General features: G+C 35.4%; 3 protein-coding genes across 7 annotated transcripts in view; 1 reads left to right on the top strand and 2 right to left on the bottom strand.

Moving 5' to 3' along the window:
* LOC134812377 (V-type proton ATPase subunit e-like) overlaps nt 1-7292 on the bottom strand; it is a 54175-nt gene extending 46883 nt beyond the window's left edge. For both annotated transcript variants that reach the window (XM_063819774.1, XM_063819775.1), the window contains exon 1: nt 7287-7292. The gene's annotated coding sequence lies outside the window, so the exon portion shown is untranslated. The remainder of the gene's footprint in view (nt 1-7286) is intronic.
* LOC134812705 (POU domain, class 2, transcription factor 2-like) overlaps nt 1-19473 on the top strand; it is a 1142226-nt gene that overhangs the window by 897455 nt on the left and 225298 nt on the right. The window lies entirely within an intron of this gene.
* On the bottom strand, nt 5252-12223 carry LOC134812376 (vesicle transport protein SFT2B-like). Of its 4 annotated transcripts, none has more exons than XM_063819770.1 (7): nt 12079-12223; nt 9710-9796; nt 9520-9599; nt 9147-9264; nt 8982-9040; nt 6481-6721; nt 5252-6418 (listed from the first exon to the last, which is right to left on the bottom strand). In XM_063819770.1, the coding sequence occupies exons 1-6, from the start codon at nt 12136-12138 to the stop codon at nt 6637-6639; spliced, it is 489 nt and encodes a 162-aa protein (XP_063675840.1). In that variant the 5' UTR covers nt 12139-12223; the 3' UTR covers nt 5252-6418; nt 6481-6636. The 4 variants fall into 4 exon arrangements, with proteins under 4 accessions (XP_063675840.1, XP_063675843.1, XP_063675841.1 ...); XM_063819773.1 differs by lacking the exon at nt 12079-12223 and adding an exon at nt 11485-11655; XM_063819771.1 differs by lacking the exon at nt 12079-12223 and adding an exon at nt 11485-11583 and having other exon boundaries at nt 5252-6222.

Here is a 19473-nt window from a genome sequence, read left to right on the forward strand (position 1 = left end):
ACACACATGTTTTTTAAATCATCCAAAAAAATTCACTCATACAAAGAAAAAAACATTTTATTAACTTTAGTATGAGGGGCTGTTGCTTCTTTACTTCCGGTAGGGAATTAGGACCTTTTTAAAACTAACTTTGGTAGAAATTTTTAAAATGCTTTTCCAAAATATTAAAAAAGTGTATAAACATTTTAAATTACCTTTATTATCAAGCTTTGCTCTCATCCCCCCCCCCCCCCCCTGCGACTGCTCAATCTGCAAAGCATTTTAAAGAAATACCGGTAACCAAGCCAAAAAAATTCTGTGACTTTTTTGATTTGATGGATTTTCAAAGGGTTTTCTTTTTTGGGGATTTTTGAATAAATGTAATTCCCCCCAATTCTCGAATTTCCTATTTTTTCTCAGTTTGGTTTGACGTCAGATTTGATAGGGAGGAATTTTATAAATTTCATTTGGCGACGGCAAAAAAAATGTTCGCTTTTTAAAGAATACTATTTTGTAAACAAGGGAAACACCACCCCACTGCCAAATTTTTCTCTTTTTTTCTTTGCACAGTCCGCTGCTCACATAAATTTGTATCCAAATACTTTCCGATGGTTCTTGGGTTTTTTGTTAATATACGGACTTATTTATCACTGCAACAACGCAAAAGCTGAGTTTTTAATTAAATGTAATAAAGGGGTTTAAAAAAATTAATTCACATTTTGTGAATTGGCAAAGTGGTCACAGAAGTAGGAAAGGTCAGTCTTTTTTCGGGATAAAGAGGTGAACACAATATTGACACATGGTATTTACTGTGCAAAGGATTGTTTTGTGGAAAAAAACATATGGATTAAGTTTTAACAAAAAGGGAAATATATTTAGTGGTAACAAAAGTGGAACATTTGGGGTTTTAAAATTGTGAAACACAATAGGGTACAAAGGTAACATATTATATAGTGGTAAATATGGGTTTTTCCCAATAGTGGAAAAAACCCCGGGGGTAACTTTTTTAAAGGGTACCAAATAAGTCAAAACTTATGTGGAAATATAGGAAACAAAATAGGGGAAACAAATAGTGGAACTTTTAAAAAGTGGAAAAAAAAATTGGAAAAAATTTTTTGGGTAATTACAGGGAACTAAAAGTGGCCCTTTAAATGTCGAAAAATTAGGGGAACAAAAGGGGAAACAAAATTAAATAAGGGAAATTAGCTGAGATGTCGAAGAAGAAAGTAGTACGAAAACCCTAAAAATATCCGCAGTTACAGAGCGAGCCTCACGAATCAGGATACAGGGTTACCAAAGGTTTTCCCTGGGTCTGAAAACCCTGTTTTTTCCTTTGTGCCCACTTTGGGGGATGGGGGTCTTTTTTTTGAACGTGGGGGGTTACACATGGGGCCACCGGGGCTACCTTCAAAATTACAATGAGAGTTTAACTCTTTCGGAATCAAATTTAAAACCAAATTCTTTTTTAAAATTCTCCGTGACTAATATTCGATTTTTTAAACGTTTTCCGCCCTGAAATCCTGAATCCCGCATTCAATTTTAACCTAAAAAGTTTTTGAATTCTTTCCCTATTAGAACTGAAAATTAAACCATCCTAAATTTTTTTTTTTCCAGGAAACAAAAACCATACTCAAAACCAACCCGGGAAAAATTTTTTCCCAACAACACGTCCCCCGTGAAAGTTCTCGAGGAGCAAGTTCAGCGTGTCCATGGTGCGGGACACGTTTACCCTGGAGATGGCAGTGACTCTGCGCAGTGAACTGTCGCTAATGCTGGGGGAGCGGCCACATCTGGTTATCTGTAACCTGAATAGACGCAAACTAGATGTGAACAGAGATCTGGACAACGCTGCCCAACACAATCCCCACGCGGAGAAAGCGTGGCGGGATTACCACGCCTTTATCAAGCTAGCACGAGCTCGAGTTGTCCGGAATTGTGGACGTGGCGTTATATTTGACGTGCACGGACAATCCCACCCTGAGAAGCTGGTAGAGTTAGGATACGCGCTATCTTCCGACCAGCTCCACTCGCTACCCACTCCGGAACATTCCTCTATACGCTGTCTTAGTCAATGCAGTAGGTACAATTTCGAGAACATTCTCCGCGGTCCTCAGAGTCTGGGGGCCAGGTTAACACAGGAGGGGTTCATCTCAGTGCCGTCTCCAGTGCACCCCACCCCTCCTGCCAAATACTACAGCGGGGGTTACACTGTACAGGAATGGGGCAGCTCCATGAGTAGTACAGTAGACGCTATACAACTAGAACTACCATTCCACATACGAGAGCAATACAAGAAAACTGGGGTAATAATTGCAAGTGTTATAGCTGATTTTATCACTGATATGTACATTTTAAACAGCTGCTATGTTAATATGAGATCCAGCCAAGTCAGTCCAAGGTGTTTGTCACAGCTTTTTTGGGATTTTCTTGAGCGGATATTTTACATCTAATTAGTAGGGTAATTTAGTTAAGTAATTTACTAATTATTAGTGATGTAATGTAAATAATCAAGTTGACCTAGAAAATATATTATAGAACTGATTGTTAGTGCATGACTTGGACAACTAATCCGTATGATTTAAAATCACACTCATTGACAGAGTACTAAAAATTGTGAGTTCTGTCTTGTATTAATTAATAATTATTGTACGGCAAATATTTCAACAGTAAATTTTTTGATTCAATCATTTTTAGATTTCCAGAAAGTATAATCAAGAAAAAATGATTTTATATCTGTGCAGAATATTTGAATATTAAACTGTTTAATTTTGGGAGTAAATATGTTTGTTGTGGATATACTCTTGTTTAATGTTTATGTCCTTAGAATGTATCGCCAAAATTGAAATTTTGGCGATGAACATTTGGAAATCTGAATTGCAAAGTTATAAATTTCCATAAAAGTCAGTTAATGTCAGTTTTATTTGGGAAAAGGACAAAACTGACGTAGTGACGTTGAACTACCTCCTATCAAACATTAAGGGAGCAAACAAACCTTTTTTGCCCGGGGCCCGGGGTTTTTTTTCATATTATGAAAGATAGATTAAAACTGAAAAAATTGAGGCATTGAAAAATTTTTTTGGGTACCAATTCGAAAAAAAATTTTTTTCTTTTTCGAAAGTTTGGAATTTTGAGAACTGTCACTGTTTAAACCGTTTTTCTCATTTTAAACGTTTTTTTGGCTGATTTTTTACGAACATTAATTACCAATCCTACAAGAAGCTCTTTAAAGGATTTTTTAATTAAAATTAGTGACGGTTAGAGACCAAACAAGGCCAAAGAAGCAAAATTGAAATTTTGTAAAAATCAAAGTTTATAATTTATCATTCCCAGGTCATAAGATATCGCTTCAAAAATTCTTGTGGTGTAGGTGATTATTATTCCAATTTTTTTGGGAAAAAATTTCTCTCAATTTTAAGTTTTTGGTAGAAAGGGCCTCAAAGACTTGTAAAATTCATCGAAAAAAGGGCCCAAAAATGGGAGATTTAAGGTTTTAAAACCCATAACCCAAAAATTATCAGTTTTTTTTTTAAATTATTTTACAGAATCGAATCAGCTTGAGAAACAAATCTTTTAGTACCAAATAGGTGATTTTAAAGACAAATTGTCTTAAATAATTTTCCACTCGAACACAAGGGTCCCCCCCCTTGGGGGGTATAACACGCTACACTCCAAGAATTTTTGAAGCGAAAATTATGCCTGGTGAATGGGAAAATATCAACTTTGATTTTTACAAAAATTTCAATTTGCTTCTTTTGACCTTGTTTGGTCTGTAAATTTGTCTCATATTTTAATTAAAAATCCTTTCAAGAGCTTCTTGTACGGATTGTAAAAATGTTCTTTTAAAAAACAGCCAAAAAAAAATTTTTAAAAGATGAAAAATCGGGATTACAGTGCAACTTCCAAAAATTTTAAACGTTCGAAAAAAAAAAAATAATTTTTTTTTTTGAATGTGCGTACTCTCAAAAAAAAAATTTTTAAGCCTTAAATCTTTTTGTTGAACTATACTTCATAAAATTTTAAGTCAAATCCCGGGTCCCGGCAAAAAAGGTTTGGAGTTTTCCCCTTTAATACGGGTACAAAAACCTCCTCTTTAAAACAACCTTTAAAAAACCTTTTAAATTCCAATTTTTTTAAAAACTTTCTCAAACCAATAATAAATAACTTTCCAACCCCCTTCCCCCAAACCCCCCAAAAACAAAACCCAAACAAACCACCCAAAAAAAAAAAAACCCTCCCAACCAAAACCCCAAAAAACCCCACCACAAAACAAACAAACACCCCCCCCCAAAACAAAAAACAAACAACCCCACAAAAAAAAAACCCCCAAACCCCAAAAAAAACAAAAAAACCCCCCCCCCCAAAAACCCCCCCCCCCAAACAAAAAAAAAAAAAAAAAACAAAAAAACCCAAAAAACCCCAAAAAACCCAAAACAAATAACACAACACAAAACCAAACCCCCACCACAAAAACAAAAACCCCCCAAAACAACCCCCCCAAACACAAACTCAAAAACAAAAAACCAACCCCAAAATTAAAAAAAACCAACCCCAACCCCAAAAAAAAAAAAACAAAACACAAAAACAAAAAAAACAAACAACCCCCCAAAAAAACAACCCCCCCCAAAACCCCCCCAAACCCACAAAAAAACCCCAAAAAACCCCCAAACCCAAACAAAAACCCCAAAAACCCAACAACACCACCCACAACCCCCAAAAAATCCAAAACCCCCCACCCCAAAACCCAAACCACACCACAACAAACCCCCCCAAAAAAAAAAAAAAAAAAATTCCACACCCCCCACCCCTTAAAACAAACCCTCCCCCCAAAAAACCTATTTTTACATTTCATAAATTTATACTACCCCCCCAAAACTAAAACACAAAAAACAAATTTATACATTTTTACAACAATCCCCCCTCCAAAACTATAACTTTTTTAAACCCAAAAAAATTTACAAAAAACCCCCCAAAACTTTCTAAAAAACTATTATAACAATAAATCAAAAATAAAACAAGTTAACAACCCCCAAAAAAAAAATGAGTCTAACCCAAAAATATACTCAAAAACAAATAACACCAAAAAAATTTCAACTAACAAAATTTTTCAAACCTAAAAATAAAAGAACCCAAAAAAACCCTTTCCCAAAAATTTATATTAATTTTATAAAACCCCCTTTTAAAACCCTTTTTACAATCCCCTTCACACCCAAAAAAAACCCAACTCAAGATTAAAAATTGGGGGAAAAGGGTTTAAATTTTCAAATTTTGTTTTTAAATTTTTTAAGAATAATTCCAGCATTGAGGAAACAAATTTATTTCCAAAAGGGTGACTACCGGCAGTTTTAAACCAGCAGACACAAGTTGGTTTTTGAACAACCGTTTTAACTTAAATTGGAAATCAATGTCGAATCAAGGGGGGCTGGGGGGGGGGTAGATATTCCCCCCTCTAAAATTTTAAGGAGGATTGTCACTCCTTTCACCCGCTTCCTACACCCATGACCATCTTGAGGAAAGACAAGACATTTGGAAATAAAAATATCGAATAGAAACATATGCTTCCGTATTATGTTATCATATGTATAAACACATGCCCTTTAAAAAATAAACCAGTCCTTGTGAAATAAGAGAAAAATTAGAATCACCAACTCGAAATGTATACTGAATAACTTTTATAACTTCTGAATAATTTAATAGAGGTTTAGGTATCCTTACACAGTTACAGTATTACTTAATCATCTCTTAGTCAACACATAATATTTTGACATGTAATTTAAACACACACTGTAAATTTGTAACAGAAAGTGTGACATATAACATTGTAACTAGAGTAACAGATCGGTGATTATCACCCTTGTTAATAGTATTATTATTTGTTAAACTAGTGAAATCAACTACTCATATCAGTGATTACACTCAAATTTCCAGTGAACATAACTGACATACTATTATACATAACTATATCATTGCTATGATTTGCAACATAGCAACTGCTACATGTTCTAGTTACCATAGCAACTGCTACATGTTCTGGTTACCATAACAACTGCTACATGTTCTGGTTTCCATAGCAACTGCTACATGTTCTGGTAACCATAGCAACCTGTTACATGTTCTGGTTACCATAGCAAACTGCTACATGTTCTGGTTACCATAGCAACTGCTACATGTTCTGGTTACCTAGCAACTGCTACATGTTCTGGTTACCATAGCAACTGCTACATGTTCTGGTTACCATAGCAACTGCTACATGTTATGGTTACCATAGCAACTGCTACATGTTATGGTTACCATAGCAACTGCTACATGTTCTGGTTACCATAGCAACTGCTACATGTTCTGGTTACCATAGCAACTGTTACATGTTCTGGTTACCATAGCAAATGTTATATGTCCTGGTTACCATAGCAACTGCTACATGTTCTGGTTACCATAGCAACTGCTACATGTTCTGGTTACCATAGCAACTGCTACAGTGCTACATGTTCTGGTTACCATAGCGACTGCTACATGTTCTGGTTACCATAGCAACTGCTACATGTTCTGGTTACCATAGCAACTGCTACATGTTCTGGTTACCATAGCAACTGCTACATGTTCTGGTTACCATAGCAACTGCTACATGTTCAGGTTACCATAGCAACTGCTATATAACAGTGTCTAACAAGGACATTCCATTCCAGTGCAGCCTGAGAAGCAGGATTTTACAGCGTTCCTCGCGTAAGGAATGTAGGATAACGTGTACCTGAGGAGATTAAGTTATATTAATTAACTTAATTAATTAAGTTAAGTTATATTAATTAAATACCATAGCTGGTGTATATATCATCCTTCAGTCCTGAATTGTCCCAATATCTATATTTATAATTAATCATTAACGTAGCCACAACGTAGTAGGACTAAGGACATTGAACAATAAGACAACATCAAATAACAACATTAAATAGCGCACATTGTTTTGTCAAGATAAATAATTAGACCTGCTTTATTCTACAGCTTTTTGATAATGTCAATCGATACGCAAAAATAGTTCAGTAACACTAGAAACACGTTAGAAGTGTGTACTCTGTACAATCTGAACAAATCTTTGCAAAATGTAAGTGTACAGAACATCTGGGTCATCAGCTGGGAGCGAACATGTAATATATGTTACTCAGATGTTACCATAACGCACGTTCCTTATAGATTTAAAACATTGTACAGTGTACATATTACAGGTATATTGGGTATAGGTGTAATGTATATTGTATTAGGTACGTCGTGTGTACATATTATCAGATCTCAACGCATCTTTTAATCAAACGTTTCCGTCAAATTATTTGCATACTAAAAACTCAATTTGTTATTCAAGCTAAAATTAAATGAAAAATTGAATGTTAAATACAATCCAAATATTGGTACAGAGACTATAATGACAAAACACCTGCACTAGCAATAGTGCTGTTCAAATTAACATAGTTGCAAACTTCACTACTTCAGCCTTACTTAAATAGTAGCCTCAGTTATCTTGTCCGTAGTTATCTGTAAAACTGATTTCTCGATTGATCCCGTCCGAAGTGTGGTTGTTATATTGCTGGCTAGTTCCAATAGAAGGGTGAGGGAGAGGGGAGGTCTCCTGAACATGCAGGTAGAGAAGGAGAATAGTGCAGAGTAGAACAGTAGCCAGCATAAAGTTCTGACAAATACGCGAAGACATCGTATTATATAATGTAGGGAGAGTTGGCGGGAAACGGGTCAGTTGTTGAAATTTAGAGCTTCAAATGTTAGAAATCACACGAAAATGACTCCAGCGGGATTTTACCTCACTTTTCTTAGTTACAAAACAAGAGGAACGAACTAAACTCTTTTCAAACTAACAGATAAGATACACCGCAAATTGCAATACATCATGACGTGGATAAGTATAATGCGGACCAGTGAGCTAACCAGTACAGAGAATAGTGGTATTAGGACTGTGTTTAATGTGTAACGTTGTAGATCCAAAAGGTGGCTCTACAATCTACATTACATAACGTAGTTGGGATATTATATTTACTTCTATATACACTTAGTTTATATACACTTCTATAGATTAACTTACTGTCAAGTGTAGGTTATAAATATAATTTTGAGTGTATCGTATTATTAAGCTCTGCTAAATTTGATATAAATGTTACATTTGAAAAAGAGAGGATCGGTCGCGGTCGATCAGTCGACGTACGTTGCACACTGTTATCTTTTTGTACCTACTATGTTATAATAGAACTATTATTATAATATAGTATTTTTCTGGACTGTATTAATATATAAAATTGCAAATTAACGTAATATTATGAAATCGGCAATTTATAAGGTGATTATGTGTTCAAATTATGTAACGAATTTACCATGTCGCCTTTTGATTTATTATTGGCTTCGACTTTGGAAATTTGATTTATTTATTTCATTTACCCGTCTAATCGTCTATTCCAGTATAGAAAACAAATTCCTCTTCTCTGCTGAAAATAACTAACATTTTCTTTAGAGTTGCACTGTGCTTACAGTTTTGTAAATGAAACTGTTGTAGATGTAACAATTATGTGCCCAGCGTATTATAGTGAAGTAGCTGCAGGCTCCCTCAATTCTGCACTAAATATTTAATTCGCTAGATGTATAATTCAAACAACACTTTCATCGGTTTTAGTACTTTAGTTTTAGATGTAAAGCCAGGAATTCTTTACATGAAGCATTCCATTTAATTATTCTTTACATGAAGCATTCCATTTAATTATCTTATAATGACTTAATGTCTTGTGGCTTGACGTATATAACAGAGTATAATTTGTTGCACCTATATAATTATTTAGTTGTAAAAGTAATATACATGTGAGTCCGTAGCTATTTCAACATTCAGAAGATATAATCCTGGTTATAATCAAGGTAACAAAATTTGTTAGTTTTTAGTTAGTTATGTTATCAAAGAAGTTTAAAGGCCAAAAGAAGGAGAGACAATCTGAAAACTAAGACCTGACATGAAAATTGCTTACCATGTAAAAGCCATGAACTGTACTATGCAGCACATTATAGCGAGAATTCCTATCTTTAGCTGAAATTAGGATATTTAGTTTAAACTCAGTTTTCAATCATTATTAACTATATGACAAGTAATGACATATTGCTTAATTAATAAAACAATTTAAATAACAACTTACAACACATCCGCACACGATAGTCAGGATTATAGAAGCAATCAGAACACACGAGGCTATCAGCCTATCTTTATCAAACATCTTCTTTATTTGGGATACCGGACCACGTAAGAAACACGTTCTGTAGTTGAAGAAATTTTAACAAGGAGATTTGAGGAATTATAATAAGGACTTTGGATAACGAGTTTTAAGGAGTTATGATATTTCGAGTTGATTTCAGTTATAATGATAGAGTGAGTTACGACTCTACATTTACTATTTCCCAAGAGAATTGATAGGTAAAGTAATTAGTGAAACTGGAGAGATATTAGTAATATATAGTAATAAGTAGAGATATCAGGTAATGTAATTGGATGATGAAACACAAGCCACGTACCCAGCAAGTGCTACTAGTGTTCCAAGAGAATAAAGCAGGGCAAAGGCGGTGTATTTCCCCAACCATACTTCAATAGAACCCTGTTAGAGTGGTGGGTATTTAGTGAATATTTAGTGATTACCAAACAAAATTATCTCACTCTGACAAAAAGTCAAGGTAAATAAGAAGCCATAAAAACGATGGTACTCACGAAGACGGATAAGAAGATGCCAATAACAAAGCAAGCTCCAAAAGCGTACAATCTGTTTTCCCAGCTTAAGTTACAGTAGTTATCGACCTGTGGTTATGTCAGTTGTTAGGGTTTTGTAGTTCAAGAGAGTACAGTTTGTGATTTACTTTGAATATATTAGCAGTATAATATCTAGATTTAATAGTTCTTTAATGTAGCTCAAACACTGGCATCTTTAAAATTTACAATAAAACTAGATAACATGGAAACATGGAACCCGATTAGAAATGTCTAGGATTAATTTGAATGTCAAGTGCAGAATGTCCATTATCCGCCAGCCCCAATTCTGCCCTGTAGTGTAACATAAAAGAACATGCAAGGTTTCTAGTGTATATTATTGGGCAGCGCACATGCACAGCACTACAGCAATCACTGTGATCATGTCGACCTTCTAATCAAACGTGTGGGGAGCCGGTCTGATCACACTACAGCACATAATTTGATTGACTTTAACATTTTATCGCACAACTCAGAATTGTAAGATCGTACAGAATTTTAATTGTGATTGTTATCAAGCAAACAACCGAAAGAGGAAAATTAAAAGAAACACAATATTCCAAATAAGGTTAACAGCAGCTAATAAACGAGATATTTTGTGAATTTCAAATTCAGTCTAAAGGAATGTGTAGGGGGTGACTAACTTTGACTACTACAACTTATCAGTGTTCATTTTGTATCCTTTTTTTAGTCATCTGCAGTCCCAACAGTCGACCATCAGTTTAACAATAATTGATGACTTTTTGTTTTCAAAATTGGTCGTTGCATTCCTTTATAACATTAATCATCTAATCAAAGTTTCTATCAAGTTGCAGCAAACACATTACACATGTAAGTCTAAACGATTTTATCTTTAAATTGTGCTCTATATTCAGATTTGAGAACAATGACACATAAAGTACTTGCTTCATCCCCCTGTTGACCAACTAGAATATCAAGCATTCCCATCCTACCGCTTGCAAATAGATATCACAGTGAAAATTACAGTACTTAAAATTTTTCAAACATGCTTTCAAAAGTGGGTACACTAATGCACCGGGATTTTTTTGATTTACCAGGGAACTTGGTTGCTTCACTTGCCACATTGCAAGTAAAGCCTGCTGGAGCACCAGGAATAAAATTACTTTTCAAAGGTAAGTAAACATTTGTATCAATTAACTAAGATTTTAGGGCTGAGTTTTATATTTCATTGCTACCCAAAGACATTTTGAGCATTTGTATCATATGCATCAGCTTCATAATACCCTTACTCGGATAATTATGACTTGCACACTATGGCAGACGTCCTTCGGGATGTCGCCGTCCACATGGCTTATTGGCTTAGTCCTCTGGGAGTATATATCTGAATCCGGCCCAGGATATAGTTACTTGTCCCTCTACCAAGGTGGATGTAGGCTGTAGCTCTCTTACTAAGTAAGTAAGTATCAAGGAAGGGTTGGTGCCCCACACTCCACAAACAAACAAACAGATCAGTGCAGCAAAGATAAATATCAAACCCCAAGAATGATTTAAAGAACAATTTCAATCACTTGCAGAATAAGTGGCCATGAGCACTGAATGGGATTTCAGCTCCGGCATGGACACCAGGCAGGGGGTTACAAGGCAAACTGAAGGTGATGAATAGAGCCAATTGGGACATAGCATAATCTTGTTTTAGTGAATATAATTCATGCAAAACTCCATGTCAGCAGTGTATTACTAATCTCATGTGCAGTAATATTTTTCATGGCCTAACCCACCCCATCCAAAAGAGACTCATCATCGTCTCCCCTAAACACAGCTCTTACTGATTCCATCCTAAGATAATCTGTATTGAGACTAATCGCGAGAAGCTTGCACAATAATATATAATTCTTTACATGTAAAGAATTATAAAGATAATAACAGTATAATGAATACTGAATACATCTAGTGAGCTCTGGATTATCAAGCTTTATTTTTCTTAAGATTATTTGTTTCGAAAAAGATAATGAATACAATATTTAATAGGGTAACAATAGGGTAACAAGATGAAGATAATAATAATTTTCCATTTAATTATATTTATCTATTTTACAACAAAATTGTTTGGGTATGTAATAAATGGAAAGTTTCTTATAATATTAAGCCCTTAAATTGGGAAAATGATGAGATCAATACTGATGTAACAATCATCTTATCTTTTGAAATAATAAATATTCCTGATTTCAAATTCCACACAATAGCTTATATTATGAACAGTACATGTTACATTTATCAAAGATATAAATCAACTCAAAATCACACAACAATTACTATTATCTGATAAACAAACAAATAAACTGGGCTTTGGAACTGCAAAAATGACCCCTTACCGAGCCAAGAAGAGAATCATCCTCAGGTCCTGAACTGAATACAGTCCTAATAGATTCCATCTTTCTAATTAACTATTCTATTTGAATGTATGGTTTTGTTACCATTTGTCTTAAAATTTAAAATTAACATTTAAATGAAGGGTCTATCCTTACATCTTTATACTTTGTTGGGTGAAGCTAAGTTGGCTAGACAATTCATCTGTAAATCAACATTATATTAATACTTGCAACACTAAGCATGTACCCTGCTATTCGAGGAGGCACCGAAAGGAGCTAGAGAGGTTAACGATTCTGAACTGTATGTGTCAAACAGGCTGACAATCAAAAGAAGTGATGCAACGAATACTCACATGATAGAGGAAACAAAATTCCTCTTAAACTGTCACTGTAAAACAAAAAAGTTCGAATAAGCGAAAATTTCAATTAAAAACTATTTGTTACAAATCAAATTTTTTAAAATTTAAGTGATATCTTACACAAGTATAATACGATACAAAGGCCACAAACTGACTACCGATTAGCATTAGCCACAAACAGCAATGTGCAAAGACATCTTAGGAAGAAATCTACCAAAATATCTGGCCAGGTTCAATGCAGCCAATTGATCAAGAATGTGTATTATTAAATGGGTTAAAGGATTAAAGGGTTAAATGAGGGAACCCTAATTGTAGGAAAACGCTTCAGTGCACATAAAGTGTAATATAAACATTAATGATTAATGAATTCGAATAAAAATGAGTGAACTTTCAACTTAATATCAATAAAACAATAAGTCAGGCAGCATTTGAAAAGGTCACATTGGTAAATTCAGTCGTGCTGTAAATTAAACTGAAATTCTTAATACCGACTCAAATTCATTAATGTACCAAAAGCAAAATTTAAATATAATAATATTCTTATAGTAGAAAAGAATAATAATAGACCGTCGACGAGTCCAACTTAGAGTGCTTCTTGGTATTATAGGTTATAAATCTACAAAATAAATTTAACATATAAATCGTTTAAAATCAATCAATCAATCAAATCAAATCGATTAGAAGTAGTTTTGGGATGATTAAACTGAGTTTCCCCGGTATAAAATCGCAAAAAACTGATTTTTGGGCCAAAATTTGACGGATGTTACTCGTCTAAATTTCTTCGAAGTAGCGCGCGCCGCTTTCTTCTCGAAATGTTACGGCAAGAGCTACGAAGTAGCGCGCGCCGGGCCAAATCATTAACAATGGTCAAGCCAAAATAGGCCAAACAACAATGTTTTTTGATATTTTGAGCAAATTAACTCTGTAGATATGTCAGCCGCACAACACAACTTACAAAAATAAACAAATTCCTTAATTTTCCCTGGGTAAAAATCCAAAAAAGTGGTCAAAATCTAGGCTTTTTAGCGCGCACTTCATTTTTGGTATTTAGGTGCTATATATTTTTTTATATCGTGTGATAACGACTAATTAAATTCAAATATATCAAATATAATTCTGACCAAAAAATTGATTTTAAATATGGAACCAAAATTTTAGGTGCGCCGCGCATATTTTCGAAAATTTACACCTAGTTTTCACCTAAATTTACACGTAGTTTGAAAATCGAGCGCTAAAGCAAATACTGTCATATTTTCAAAAGAATACCTTAGTAGTTTTTTAGTGTTATTGTTGCATTTGTCGTCCCTTTGCATATATCGTTCGGCGTTATGGCCAAACGATTCTTCAATGTTAAAAACAACAAAGTCAAAGAACTCTCGTTCTGTTTACTTCATGAGTTTTAGAACACAGAACACAAGCTCATTCTTATCGAAGTTAAATTCAGTAAACTATAAACAGAACCCCTACGGGTTCTGTTTTTTTAGTAGACACGTAATGTCTACTAAAAAATTTCTTCTAGTCCTAATATGAGCCTTGTCTCTAAAAACCTAACTGAACTAGCGTTTCGGTGTGTGCAAAAGCTTTCAGGCACGCGAATTCCTTGCCCCGTTAGTTACCTGTCCTTCCAAAACCAAACTAGCAGTCAAGGACAAAAAGTCATACACCAAATGGGCATTATATTTTATGAATTGTTTTACATCTTTTTATTCTGTAAAATGTGCTAAAATTAAATTTCTTGTTTCATTGAAATTTCTTGTTTCATTGAGTCCATTCTAATTCTTCGTACCTGGACTGTATCTTGAATAGCTAATTTTTAAGTGTTACTTTATAGTAAGGGGAAAAGTGGTCGATTTAAGGGTTCCGTTGGATTTGAATGTTCACAAGGATTTCTCAACGGAATATGGTAGTTAAGACCCCTACGAACATAATTAGACTTGTTGCCAATTTTGTATCTCAACAGAAACACCACTTTTACCACTTTTTACCACCTTTGTACCACCTGTCTGGTTTGCCAAATATCTTTAGTTGTGAGCGTCTTAAAAGGCTGAAAATTAACCTAGAATGTTTATCTTATCAAGGAGTAAAACTTTTGTGTGAAAAATGTTTACATTGGACAATCAGCTAATTGTATAATTACCAATTAGTTAATCACCAAAAAATTTGAAAATTTTGTATTGGCTCAAAATGATTGAAATCGTTTGAAACACGGAGAAATGTAGTTTTTAGAAAAACTTCAAAAATTTTTCACTTAAAAATTTTTTTCGAGACTTGGAAAAAAGTTTGAAAATTTAAAAATATTTTTATTCCGCCAAAAGTGATCGAATTGCATGAAACGTGGATAAAAATGCTTTGCAGAAAAACTTCGAAGATTTTGAGATAGGGGAATACTAAAATCATCAATATTTGAAGTTGGAGTTCAGTAAATCTCGACATATTTTAGTAATTAGGAATAGCTTAGCGGAAAGGGCCGAACCTGAAAAAGGTTAACCACACAATATTAGAGTTTCATAACTAATTACAATACAGCTTTTATTCCACAAATCCCACATAAAGAAACAGCACAAAAGGACCATTTAAGATCGAACCGATTTTACCTGCTGTACTATCATTTAATTGATTTCAATGATCAAAACCTCTGTACCGTCAATCTTGCCAATCTATACCGGGTATCTGAATGTACCGGACCTCTTATTTACCTCTATAATTAGACCCAGTTGTGCAAGAAATGCGATTTCTCACAGGGGTTTCTTTTAACTGTGCACTTTTTGTCACTCTCGCAACTCGCAAGAGGCCCGGTATTATAGGGGGGTATAGGAAGCGAGTGTAAATATACCTTCCATCATCCACTGTGCCCCCACTGTGGCTTTTTTGTATTGTGAATGCGCATGCCGCTTCGTTTGCTATGCCAGATACCTCGAATAACCCCCATATGTCATTGCCAGGGTCGGGATAGAGCTGGAGATAGCATTGAAAAGTTGCTAGAAATAGCTAGATTTAGAGTAAACTGGTGGTAGCTGGGTGGTGCTAGCATGGATGTAGCAGAACGTAGCTACACGGGGTTTCATTGGAGTTGGTTATTTTAATGGCCAAAGAGTGCCGGAACGAAAGTTACTTAAGATTGCAGTTGAGGGGCAGTGTAAACCACGGTGTAGTCAGGGACACAGAGCTACAGTGCAGGAGTACTGCAAGTGCAATAGAACAGTGCAAGTGATACAGTCTGCAACAGTAAAACGCCGACGAAGCTAGACTTAGAGTGAACTGATGGAAGCTGGGTGGTGCTAAAATGGAGGTAGCAGAACGTACTACATGATGAAAACAGGAAAACTAAGGCTGGTTGAGACCTAAAAAGATGTGAATCTGTCCTGATAGATCCAGTGAAGAGCGAGTAGCGAAGAGTTTGATCACTAATCTAAAGCTCTAAAGAAGAAGAGGGCTAAAGAGACTCACTTTGATCAATCAATCTAAAAAGGGTGGGTCAGTCTCTCTGTTTTCATCAGATTCTGATGAAAGGCTGTTAAGCTCAGGACGGTGATCTTAATAGGTCGGATAGCTGTACCTGGTTGCTTCCAGCCCACCCTTGTCGCTTGAAAATAAGTTCTCACCCCACCTCTTCCAAAAATGCAGTTACCAGAGCAGGAAACTCTTCTTCCTACTCTTCTTTCAACCCAAACAAAATCAGGTTCCAGCTCCTCTCCTCCTCTGCAGCCACAATCTTATCTCCTTCTTCGGCGTTTTACTGTTGCATACTGTATCACTTGCACTGTTCTTTTGCACTTGCAGTACTCCTGCACTGTAGCTCTGTGTCCCTGACTACACCGTGGTTTACACTGCCCCTCAACTGCAATCTTAAGTAACTTTAGTTCCGGCACTCTTTGGCCATTAAAATAACCAACTCCAATGAAACCCCGTGTAGCTACGTTCTGCTACATCCATGCTAGCACCACCCAGCTACCACCAGTTTACTCTAAATCTAGCTATTTCTAGCAACTTTTCAATGCTATCTCCAGCTCTATCCCGACCCTGGCAATGACATATGGGGGTTATTCGAGGTATCTGGCATAGCAAACGAAGCGGCATGCGCATTCACAATACAAAAAAGCCACAGTGGATGATGGAAGGTATATTTACACTCGCTTCCTATACCCCCCTATAATACCGGGCCTCTTGCGAGTTGCGAGAGTGACAAAAAGTGCACAGTTAAAAGAAACCCCTGTGAGAAATCGCATTTCTTGCACAACTGGGTCTAATTATAGAGGTAAATAAGAGGTCCGGTACATTCAGATACCCGGTATAGATTGGCAAGATTGACGGTACAGAGGTTTTGATCATTGAAATCAATAAAATGATAGTACAGCAGGTAAAATCGGTTCGATCTTAAATGGTCCTTTTGTGCTGTTTCTTTATGTGGAATTTGATAAAGCTGTATTGTAATTAGTTATGAAACTCTAATATTGTGTGGTTAACCTTTTTCAGGTTCGGCCCTTTCCGCTAAGCTATTCCTAATTACTAAAATATGTCGAGATTTACTGAACTCCAACTTCAAATATTGATGATTTTAGTATTCCCCTATCTCAAAATCTTCGAAGTTTTTCTGCAAAGCATTTTTATCCACGTTTCATGCAATTCGATCACTTTTGGCGGAAAAAAATATTTTTAAATTTTCAAACTTTTTTTTCAAGTCTCGAAAAAAATTTTTAACTGAAAAATTTTTGAAGTTTTTCTAAAAACTACATTTCTCCGTGTTTCAAACGATTTCAATCATTTTGAGCCAATAAAAAATTTTCACTTTTTTTGGTGATTAACTAATTGGTAATTATCCAATTAGCTGATTGTCCAATGTAAAAATTTTTCAGACAAAAGTTTTACTCCTTGATAAGATAAACATTCTAGGTTAATATGCAGCCTTTTACGACGTTCACAACTAAAGATATTTGGCAAACCAGACAGGTGGTACAAAGGTGGTAAAAAGTGGTAAAAGTGGTGTTTCTGTTGAGATAAAAAATTGGCAACAAGTCTAATTATGTTCGTAGGGGTCTTAACTACCATATTCCGTTGAGAAATCCTTGTGAACATTCAAATCCAACGGAATGCCACTTTTCCCCTTACTATTAACTAAGTTCGTAAAACTTATCAAACTGTCAATCGTTCCAAATTTTTGTCGATTGATAAATGAAAGAGAAGGATGGGTTGGGGGTGATGAAGTGGTCTGAACGTCTTTGCGATGGTGATCTGTGGAGTAAAGATAGGAGTGAGATTGGAAATTCTAATCTGACAATTTTGAACAGTTCTAATAGACATGTGTATTTGTACATGTTGTGGACAGTAAGAAGGCCGTTCTTGTTAAACAGCGGTTTTGTATGCTATTCTTCAAAGAATTCCCTTCCTAGGATTTATTCATCTATACAACGTGTTCTGGCACATGATCTAAACTTATCTAGATATGCTTCAAGGTCACCAAATAGTATTCTGATAAATTTTTTTCTGAGTTATGAAGATAGGTTGAGAGAAAAAGAGAGAGAGAGACCTGTCAAAACCTACCATGATGCTGGAGCTAGGAGTGTTACTTTACAGTATCAACTGCTGGCATACATACCTCTGAATACAAATACTCACCACAAAACAAGAACAATAGACAATTAAGTCATAGTTAGAAACTGTTAGTTAGGCCATTAAAAAGAAGATAATAATAATCGTCTTAAAGATCTTGTAGCGATAACTCCTCATGCATCAAGCTTGGAGAGGACATCTTCAGGAGCAGCCTAGCTATTGCAGATATCTAAGGGAGGTTTAAGGAGATATCCTTGTTCCCTGGTCCAGACTTTATCGTACATTTTAAAAGCAGAGTTACTTTGGTAGATACAGCACTGCTTGATAGTTTCAACGACTAATGTAGTAGTTTCACAACACTATAAATTGTCTATTAGTCTATTCAGTATTCACCGGTTTTACTGTTCTATCTGGAAGTTAAATCTTTATTCCACTGGGAAGTTTGATTAGGTTTTCAAAATAGGATAATGTTTTGATAAATTTTATATAAATATTGTATTTGATAAATGATTTATGTTGGTGGGGAAATATTTTTTATATATTTTTCACATAGTGCGATGATATTTTGAAGACATATACATAATGTGATGATGTGATGTCATACATTTTACTTTACTTTACTCTATCGAGTATTGGATCATGTTTGCAAATGACTGAGTGGCTCAATTGGTAAAGTTCGATTCCCAAGTTTGATTCCCAGCTGAGCCATGGGTTGCGTAGTTGCACTCAGCTAAAGATTCTGAGTGATCTATGCAGATCCGGTCCACTCAGCCAAATACCCGAGAAATCGGGTGTGAGGGTTAAATGAGGAGCTGACCATTGCAGCAAAGTTTCAGGCGGAGAAAGTATGGTACACATTACACACTACTTTAACCGTCACTGGCCTAATGTATATTGTATAATTGAATCCTTCGGATTCCTGTAATTGGCTGGTTACACTTGTGTAACAATGTGGCTGTTGAGGAAAACAAAATTCTTCTTTACTGCACAGCAGGGGGACAGATTTCCTCCTCAATTCTCGATCGTTCCTATGTTGGGTATGCGGCAGTATCGAGATAGCCCGACCACGGTCCGCGGACCACTGTCTGCGGACCACTGTCTGCGGACCACTGTCTGCGGACCACTGTCTGCGGACCACTGTCTGCGGACCACTGTCTACCAGATCATATTACTGTATAATAACAGTATCCCCTGAATCAAGCAACAGGTGTTTGTGAATAGTTGATTGGTTACCAGATCATATGAATGGTATGTATGGTATCTCGGATGCAATTAGTTACGACTAGCATAATTAATTGTAGCGTAGTAAATTACTGGATCAAACTATTGATTACGATTCAAATGTGGTCTCTCGGATATAATTAGTTACGAATAATATTGATTGCTCAATGAAATAAATGATTACGATTAAAATGTGGTATATAAGTCGTTCGTTTTTGGTGAAGTATTATCAGTTGCCATCATCAACAACAACAACTATTCCAATTCCTGA

This window comes from Bolinopsis microptera, chromosome 3, assembly GCF_026151205.1.
Source record: "Bolinopsis microptera isolate Bmic1 chromosome 3, MBARI_Bmic_1.0, whole genome shotgun sequence".
Taxonomy (NCBI): Eukaryota; Metazoa; Ctenophora; class Tentaculata; order Lobata; family Bolinopsidae; genus Bolinopsis; species Bolinopsis microptera.

Excerpts from the sequence above, each read along its gene's own strand:
- LOC134812376 (XM_063819770.1), bottom strand. The coding sequence starts at position 12,138 with ATGGAATCTATTAGGACTGTATTCAGTTCAGGACCTGAGGATGATTCT. Across the intron at positions 9,600-9,709 it reads GCATCTTCTTATCCGTCTTC|GGTTCTATTGAAGTATGGTT; the intron begins GTGAGTACCATC and ends CCACTCTAACAG. Across the intron at positions 9,041-9,146 it reads CTATCGTGTGCGGATGTGTT|CTAAAGATAGGAATTCTCGC; the intron begins GTAAGTTGTTAT and ends TCCTAATTTCAG.